Source organism: Aulonocara stuartgranti (assembly GCF_965226115.1).
Source record: "Aulonocara stuartgranti genome assembly, chromosome: 15".
Lineage (NCBI taxonomy): Eukaryota > Metazoa > Chordata > Actinopteri > Cichliformes > Cichlidae > Aulonocara > Aulonocara stuartgranti.
In genome coordinates this window covers 15,485,153-15,495,070 of record NC_138951.1, presented here as the reverse complement: position 1 = coordinate 15,495,070, position 9,918 = coordinate 15,485,153, and the positions used below count along the sequence as shown (strand labels likewise).

General features: G+C 41.7%; 1 protein-coding gene across 3 annotated transcripts in view; it reads right to left on the bottom strand.

The window, feature by feature from the left end:
• Positions 1-553: 553 nt before the first annotated feature.
• Positions 554-9,918, bottom strand: part of tmem121ab (transmembrane protein 121Ab) — a 49,340-nt gene continuing 39,975 nt past the window's right edge. For all 3 annotated transcript variants that reach the window (XM_082506318.1, XM_082506320.1, XM_082506319.1), the window contains exon 2: positions 554-3,375. In XM_082506318.1, coding sequence (XP_082362444.1) covers positions 1,603-2,547 — 945 coding nt within the window. In that variant the 5' untranslated portion in view covers positions 2,548-3,375 and the 3' untranslated portion in view covers positions 554-1,602. The remainder of the gene's footprint in view (positions 3,376-9,918) is intronic.

Sequence of the window (9,918 nt, the reverse complement as noted above, 5' to 3'; positions counted from 1 at the left end):
CTTCTTCTGAAACACCCCGATCCTTTGATACAAGTCTCTATGGAGACACGAAGGCTTCTCGTTGGCTGAAAAAAGTTTTGTTTGATAACTGATACCCGGTCAATACAGAGGTGATAACTGGTAATAGAACAAAACAAATTTAAAAAAAAGCTGGAAGGTGATAATGAGAACTGGGAGGAAAAGAGCGAAACCGACAAAAGGTTCATACATTATTATCACATTTTGAGAATAAATTCATTGACTGCATTCCCCCAAAATTGGTAGCCTTAGGGACAAAATGCTCCAAGATCCCAGAAAAAGGCTGCGCAGTCTAAATATTTATGTGCTGTGTGGATTGTTTTGTGAAAAATATGTTGATGTTAGGAAGCTGTTGCTCTCAAAATATAACACAAGCACCAAATAATCTTTAACTGAATAAAAAAACCCTATATTTATTTAATTATACTCAGCACCGAATAAAGAAACCACCATCTTGTTATTATTAATTTCTACTTTTATTAAAACATCATTGACCTCCAACATGTAAAGAATGTACATAATAATAATAATAATAATAATAATAATAATAATAATAATAATAATAATAATGAACTGAATAACATCTGAAATGTCTTTTTTCTGTGTTATTTTATTTCTTTATGTTTGTCAATTCTCTTGTGAGGCATACTTGGGATTCTCAAGGCTTGAGATAGTTTTAAAGGAATGTACAGTACAGGAAACAAGGAGTATCTTTCCCCCATCATCTTATTTCGCTTCTGACATCTACATGTTTTTGTTTCATTTGCAGTTCGTCACACCCATCAAACACTTTCATCTGCTCCAAAACAGCTTGAAATAGGCTAAACCTCCCATGGTCAACACGCAAGCCCTTCAGACATACACACTCTCGCGTGCACGCATGCACACAAACACATATCGTTTCACTTTAACGCACTCTGGGATGCCTGCAGTGGATGGTATAGTGATTTGCACCGGTGCTTTGATCAGACTTTTGGTCTGTAGCATTTCCCACAGAGAACCTTCCTCAGCAGACCCAAACATAGAAGCCATCAACCTTGCTCTAGCACAGATAGCCAGAACAGATCGCCTCTCATGAATGACCCTTGTCACTCTCTGCTCCTCTTTTCCATCAGTGCTTCACGCTGAGTGGTATGTCCTTTGGTGCTGGAATTCAAAGGAAATGCCACAGATGCACTGTCATAAAAGTGACCTTTAAAAAAAAAAAATGCAAGATACTCACTGAAGGGGAACCAGCTGTCCATTTTACACGACTTAATGTCACTGGTCAGAGCCGTGTGGAGATTGTCTCTAAATAAAGTTTGAACTTTTAAAACATTTGAGACAATTAAAAACACAACAGCACGATAAAAACTTTTGTTTTGACTTGAAAAGTCTGCTCGCTGCACTCAGTCAAGTGTAGGTTTACAGTATATTCTGACAGGCAGGTGATGCTAGAAATCTCTTTTATGGTTTCACAGCAGTTCGTGTGGGCTTGACAAGAGCAGAATATCATCCTGTCATGCAGCTGATTTCTCTATTCTCTGTCCTCCACTCCTAGAGCTTTCACTTATTTTGTACTGTTGCTGAGTCTAGCGCTGGCGGTCATGTGTCGATGACATCCTGCGCCGGTGAGGGTTCGTGTGGCAAACTGGTGGCGTTGGGCAGTGGCTGTGTGTGGCTGACTGAGTTCTGCTGCAGCTCTAGTGCCATTGCATTCTGTGGGTGGGGGAACTCTTTCACCTGTCTGCGATACTCCAGGAAGGTGGAGGCCTTGGTCGCGATGGCCACCACGTTCTTCCCGACGAAGATTGTGGAGACCCGACTGTCCTGAAACAACACCATGTTTACACCACGTATTAGGATAGTGACCACGTTAATGGTGACCAGGCTTAGGACTGGGTACAGCATCATTTTCTGGGGTGACATGTGCTCCCCTTGCATGCTGATTTCACTGAGCGACACACAGGGCAGAATAAGCAGCAGGATGTAGCAGTAGAAGAACATCAGGCCCTCAGCCCAGATGGGCAGGCCTGTCCGCTGGGGCTCCCACAGGTTAGCTTGGATATCTAGCAGGTCCAGAAGATCCAGAGCCACCCAGAAGAGACGACTCCTCATGTCCTCCTTCTTTCGGAAAGTTCTCACATATTCCATGCTATCCAGAGCCACTAAAACTAAGTATAACCCAGGCACACACACGGATAATAGTAACGTCAATGCTTTCCGTGCTACTGTCTCCAGACTTTTCCTGTCAGCCTTGCAATTCTGGAAGACAAAGTAGAGTTTGATCTCCAGCACAAAGATGTACAGAAACCACAGGATCATGGCGTATCCTCGTCGGGCGGTGCGCACCTCAGCACCAACCCAAACTGCCACATATCGTAGTACTATGAGAAAGCACACATCCCCGACTAGCACTATTATGCACACACCGATTTTCCTGGGACCCTGGTTCTGCTCCACCAGGTAGGCATCCATGAAGGCCATGCTGGTCATGATGACGATGGTGGTCAGGCAAACGTGGCGTTTGTCTGGGGGTGGCAACACCATGGCGAGGGCACCTCTTGGCTCTCACTGTCAGGCCACAGCTTGTGAAAATAAAAATAAAGTAATCTGGACACTCCAAACCTTTAAGGCTGGAGGGGGAAAAATGGTATTTAAGGTGCTCTGACAGATGTTGTGTGCACAGGAGCAGATGTCCTGCTACAGTTTATTTCATAATAAAATAAGTCACTGCACTAATAGTCCATAGAGGACGATGATTATTGCAGCGTAGAAGCAGAGCTCTGTGTGGGGTATGACGCTAACTGCTGATTGCTCTCAGACCACGCGAAAACAGGGACATCTCCTCGTTACTCAACGCACTTCCATTGATCCAACTCTGCCCCTGAGCAGTAGCTACACCAAGGGCTCCACAGCTGACACACCATAACTGATCGTAATCCACACGCCGTCAAATGGAGCCGACTCTGAGAGCAGGCTTTGTCTAATGGACATGTGACTGGATGGCGGGGCACGGTGCCGCAGTGTAGGAATGTTTATGGGGGTGTTTATTTTTGTATGCAGTGGATATATGCACGCTTGTGGTGCAGCTTGGCATGTGCAAGGAATCCCTTTTTGAATGCTCCTGTGGACGGTGGTGCAGTGTGTGTGGCTCCTTGCGGTCCTGCAGTGTGCGTGAAGGGAAGTGGAGGAGAGAGAGGAGAGGAGTCTGCAGTGGCCAGAGGCCCCCAGCCGCCATAAATCACGGAGACAGCAGGTCAACGGCCCGTGAGGTCTTGCGTCTGACGCCGGCTTCCCCGGGGGGAGGCTCTTACACCGGGCTGAAGATCCATCCTACCCCCTCCTCTTCTTGCCACGTGCCGGCCTCTCCAAAGCCTAAAGGAGGAAGAAATAAAGAGGGGGTGGGGGGGTAGAGGAGAAGGAGAAAGAAACCTGTCAGCACTACTGGGCCATATAACACAGTTTCATTGCCAACGGCCTTCCACATATGAGGAGCCAAGTAATGTGTCAGCTTGGCTCAAATATAGCCCGTTTCACTATTGATGGGACAGAGCATATTGCACATGTAAAACTGCTTCAGGATGTTATTTCCTCTCTATTGTCTATGATATCTCACATGACATCTGGTTGCACGACTTAATATGCTTCCGTGGAAATGTTAATATATTCAGCATATTTGGGGCCATAATACCCTGTAGTTTAATTCTGGAGCTAAATTAATAGAGGATTTATTACAGAAACTTGTAGAAGCCAATTTTAAAGTCACACACAGTAGCTAACTGCTCTACGCCTCTTTCTTTCATTTTTCCCCCCCATTCATTTATTTCTTTTTTTTTAAACATTGCTTGGCACTGCATTTTCTTCCTAGGCAAGGGTAAATGGGATAAACGACGGCAAAGAGTTCATTTCCTGCACATATACTGAGTCAGTTCGGTGCAGTTTCAAGGAAACGAGGAAAGTGCGATTGCAGCATGTATGCAGCAGGATTTTTTTAGCGGCTATGGTGACTTTTGTTTCAGTGACTGCAGAACACATTTCAGCTATCATTCATGCGTTCTCTGTGTAAAAAAAGTGCATCATGAATGATATTGATAATAATAACCCTGTCCATGTTTCATTTTACCTTCAGTTTAAGCTCCAGTTACAATTACTCTTCACACTCTGTTTTTTTTGCTGAATGATGTTTCAAGGTGTTTCTGTTTTGACCTGTTTAATATTTGAGCTGATGTGTGTGTCGGAGCGTGTGACAGGTTCGGTTTGGGGAGGCTGTGTGTTCATCTGTGAAAAATAAAAAAAATTAATAAAAAAAATTAATAAATAAATAAAAAAAAAAAAAACAGATGCCAAGCACTTAACTAGCCAGCAGGAGCTTAACTTCTGCACTGACCTCATCCATAAATAACTCAACAAGTCTAAATATTAGCGTGGAGAAAAGAGAAAAAAAGGAAAAATCGAGGTTTGAGAAAAGAAAGTGAAATGTGCTAATTGAGCAGAAACGTCTCAATCAGTTTGAGTTTGTCGAGTTTCACATTGAGCGGGAACTAGTGTTTATCTGTCGCTCTGTTCTGTTCATTTCTGCCTACTCCTGTCACCGGATCCTTCAGGCAGAACGCACATAAATCACATTAGTGTTTCTGTCAGCCCAAGCATGCTTCAAATCAAGACGACTGCAACATTCAATATGTGCTGCTCGTACAAACAAAAGTTGTTTGGCTAACGCAAGTCTAACTCAAAATTTCTGCAGTGTGGAAAATATCCTGTTATTGTCAGGAAAACAGAAAACACAACTGGTGTGATTTTACTTTGCATCATTAAATTTTCAACAAATGTCAATATAATAAAAAAATAACATAGAAATGAAAAAGATTGTACCAGCCGATACTGATTGTTTTTCTTTTCTGTTGTTATAAAGAAGTAATACGTGAACTGATGAATTCTCATGTTCTCAGTCATTAGGTCTTCAGTTATATACTTTACTATGTTATTGATGAGTAGGTTTTGTCTGGTTTGTTTAGTATTCTCCCAAATCTGGACACCTAAAAGTTGTTGGGTCATATATATTCTTTGGTACTACACACTTCAAGCCTTCAGTACCATCTTAATTCTTCTGACATTCATTCAATAAAGTGCCAGAACAATTCCTCGCAGATTTTGCTCCATATTGACATGATAGTATCACACAAATGCTGCTCATTTGTAAGCTGCATATGATGTGAATTTCCCATCCCACCAAATCCCTAAGGTATGCCTTTGGATTGAGATTTGGTGAATGCGGAGGCAGGAAAATTGCATTACAACAGCAGCCAGTCTGGCACCAACAACCATGCCACGTTTGAAGTCACATAAATCATCTAATGCTCTGAACTTTAGCAACTCATCTAAAGCATTACTACATCCTTAAAGTACTGAGCTGACTGATTAGATGTAAATGGTAAGTAGGACTTTCCTACTCTACTTAAGCACTCAAAGTGCTTCCATACAACATGTCTCATTCACACACACTCATACAGCCACTTTTTCTCCAAGTGCTTTCTATCTACAATAGTCACACTCTGATGAACAAATCAGGAGGAACTTGGGGTTCAGCATCTTGGCCAAGGATACTTGGGCATGTAGACTGGAGAAGCCAGAGGACTGACCCACAAACCTTGCAATTAGTAGATGACTCGCTCTCCCACAGCCACCTGATTATTGGGTTTATGAGCAGTTTAAGAGGTGGTAGTGGGTTGTTCAACTGCTCGTTAACACAAATAGCAACTTGAGTGTATAATGCATTAGTAAATCATTATGAAAATGTCATGGTCCCTGAGTTATTGACCAAGTGTTTTGAGTTTGAGTTTTTTCTAGGTCTTTCTCATTTTTAATTATCGTTGTATTATAGTTCTGTGCACATGTTCTATCATAGGTCTTTACGGTTTATGTTTGAGTCCCGTGACCTTCTGTCTATGATGTACTCTCCTAGTGCCTCAGAGTTTTGTTATTTATATTTCTAGTTGATGGTTTCATATTTGATTATGTTAATTTCTTTTCGTGCCCTAGTTTTGTCTCTGTGTCTTGTCCTCAGCGTCTCCTGTGAAAAGTCTCCCTGTTCGTTTATGTCTCTGTCTCTCCAGTCATGCCCCTGTTTAGTTCTGTCAAATTCTTATGTCTTAGTCTCAGTGTTTGTTTTCCCATTTCCCTAATTACCTAGTATGTATATATTCTCTAAGTCTTCCTTTCCTCTTTGTTATGTTGTCCCTCCTGGTTGTGTCCTCACTTGCAGTATGTGGTCCTTGTTGAGCTGAAGGTTTGATTTTCTTTGTTTTGGTAATGTTATTCTGAGTCCTGCATTTGGGTACTGCCTTTGCCCTTCACACAGCCTACATGATATAAAATAGTTAGTAAAAGCAGTGCTTTCAACAGCCACTCTTAAACTGTCTTTTTTTTAAATAAAAGTTTGCCTTTGAAAGTAGAACCAAAATTGGAAAAACACTAAAACAAGAAATACTCCAACCTCAAATATGTCAACTGTGTTTCTAACAAAAATGGAAAGTCAAAGCCTAAATTTCCTGCCCAAGCCACTTTCTGACCACTTTAGCAAAACAATGGCAAGCCTTTTAGTGATATTGATTACCTTCTTTGCAAAAAGCCAATCGAGACATGCATTAAAAGTGATCCACCACTGTGGACTTTACTATTGTAATTTAGAAACTGGGACTTTACTCCTAGTTTGACTAACTGTGCTCTTGATATGAGAGATTTAAGTATGACATAAATAAACATGAGCTTGTTTTCACACCCGCTGTGTGAAATCACTAAAGCAAAAATGGGCTTTTGAGCTTTTTGAATGAGATCCAAATATTGCAGAGAGGTTGTTTTTCATCAGAAAATACCCCCCTTAGAAAACATGAACTGCACCGTGTACACCCTAAAAGCACATACAGAAAAATACAGCTTTAATGGCACCCCTGCAAGAATTTAAAAGGGTGCACTGGGTTATACCCCCATTTCGTTGAAGAATACAAAAACAACATGTTATCTAATAACATGTCAAATCAAGGACTGCCAGTGGAAGCCCAGTTTGAGTGCACGGTACCAGAGTGCGCCTCATTTGTAATCCAAGCATGGATTTGAATGTTTAAAACCCATTATGTAGAACAGGGCCTAAGTAAGAGATTAAATTCATAAGATGGTGATTAATTGACTGATTAGCAGAATGCTGTGGATCATTAACATGCTATAAGGAAGACTGCTTCCACATATACCGTACATTGAATCATCATTTAAATGCCATTAATTATCAAAAAAGACTTTGAGATTGTTTCGCTAATGAACGGATTACGGCCGGAGTGATAATATGAGAGTGCCAAATTGGATGGTTTGAACCTTGGAGGAATTATGACTTGAGCTGCGAAACATGGATCCCAAGATGTCATCGCTGTGATTCGTTGCTGCTGGTGCGCCCTACGAAGCAGGAAGCTGATGAACTTTGACAATATTAGATTATTATTAATCCCATCTGCCACAGACTGTGAAAAAATCTCTTTGTCTGCGTGAAGTGATGACAGAGGCGCACTGCTCTGCTTAGCATATTCCGTTCAGAATTATAATGTATTTCTCAAGGCTGAAGATTAGTTAACGCTGAATTAGAAAAAAAAGAAAAGAAATGTCCACTGATATGAGATTTGACAGCTGCGATTTCACATCTCTGCATGACTTTTTCCTCCCCTCCCTTTGGCGCAGGGGGCCTCTATTTATAGGAGTCTGTATGTTTCAGCTCTACTCAGAGGCTTCAATTATACTGCGTATTAATTATGGTTTACTATAAATAGGCACCACGGGGGGCTGTGAACTGGCAGGACAACATTTCTTCACAGAGGGAGGCTATTATTGTGTCTGTGGTCCAGGCCATTATCTCTCTAAACAGCCAGAGCTTCCTTGTCAGGCAGTTATTTTAACAGTTAGCCTCTCTGACTGGCTGCAGACGTCCACACTGATCACAACAGGACCAGAGGTTGGGGCATCAAGTGACATGTTTGCTTTGCTGTTCTGTTTGTCCTAAAAATCAGTGAAGGAGGTCAGTTTAAGCCAAAGAACAGGGCAGTGCAGCTGCAAGAACAGCACTTTGGCACAGGATTCTTTCACTCTCTACCATGTGGAAAAAAACAAAACAGAAGAAAAAATCAATTCAAAACCCTATACTCGTTTTAAATGGTGTAGTGTGCAGGTGCTGCTTTTGAAAATGAGCCTGAAAACAGAACCTTTTCAAGCTCTGACTTCACTTAATTACCCATGTTCCTGCTGGATTGATGTTTGTCTTTTTTTTGACACAGATTCAGAGCTTGAGAAAAGTAAAGTCTTTCAAGCTCCGAGAAGCTTCTCTTTTAACACTGAGGTGTTCTGACACTTCATACACTCAGTAACGGTTGTGGGCTTGCACTTGTTTACAGCAGCAAAAACATTTCATCCTGCGACAGTGGATGGCGTTCTCCCTTACCTGTAGGTTTCAAAGAACACTGAGCTGTTTATGCTTTTTGGAAACTGTATTGTTATGCATTAAACATATCGCATTACACTGCCAGTGTCGTTGTCTCTCCATGCTTCCTCCTGCCTCAAAACCTCAAGGATGATCAAATGTTTACGTCGATGTCAGCAACGTTGCAGTGGGACAGCGCAGGTCTCGAGAGTGGGCCATTTTGTCCGATATTTATGTCAGGTTGTCTTCATTAGGACCAGAATGAGACCCATATGCTGTCTTGGCTGCAAGCCATCTCCATCATCTCAGCAGGTGTTCTGCGCTGTCCTTTGTGTTACAGTCAGCGCTTGGCTAGGTTGAGGAGAGATAGCAGATTGCTTTGAATTTTCTCAGTACACAGGGTACAGCTCAGCACAGCTCAGCTGAACAAATGCTTGTGCACACACACAGTAACTTAACACACATGCACTGTGTATGTGAGTGAGCACGTGCAAACGCACGAAAGCTCTCAGAAAACTCCATCTTTTCTTGCCTGAAAGGCTGCTGAAAGGATTGCAATCTCTAGGTCACACCTTTATCCCGTATTTCACAGCTTCACAATGTTCGGTAACCACACACTGATCGAATATATCCTGCGCTGATTATAACACAGAAAGGTATTAAATCCCCAGATCCCTGAATACATGTTAAAACGTGTCTCACGTTCCCTACTGGGACCAATAACAAACCCAGCTGCATTCAAAGCTGACTGCTTGATTTCCCCATTTACGCTGAAGACTCCGTGTGACACAATGTTCTATAACCACCAGAGGCTTAAGCTCTTGTGCGATACATTATTTACAGTGTATTTCTATTATTCCTAATGAATTGCTGTGGTGGTGAATTCAAATTGTGAACACATTTATTTTGCTTTCTGTTGTCATTTTTGGCAGGTTTAGTCCTTTTCCATCTATTTTGTGCAATTCAAAGCAGAGACATCAGTTAGTCAAAACACAATACACTAGGTTTGTATGTTACTAGCTGCTCTTATATTGCTATTCTCTTGTTTTCTTGTTATCCCTGTATAATATGCTTGTGATTGCTTATAAGGTTGCACTGGGTTAGAATACAGAGAAGGATCTGAAACTAAGAAGAAGGCTGTGATTTGTAGCAGTAGCTAAGCTCATTTTATCACCCATTATGGTTGATTAAGGCTGATCCTTATTCTACTTTGCCATGTCACATTGTGTGTGTGTGATAAGCACTGAAGGTTCATTTCAGCCCATAACTGTAACTAACCCAATCTGTATTTGGGCTGTCTCTGCTTTTAAATAGCCGTGGGTGTTGATCAAACACTATTGAATCAAACATGCTGCACATGACAAAGGATAGATAGCTGCTGTGCAGGATAGGCTCCAATAATAGGCATTGTATAGGGTTAGATGTTGAAAGCAGCTCAAAAGTGTTTTTCCTCCAACTTGGCC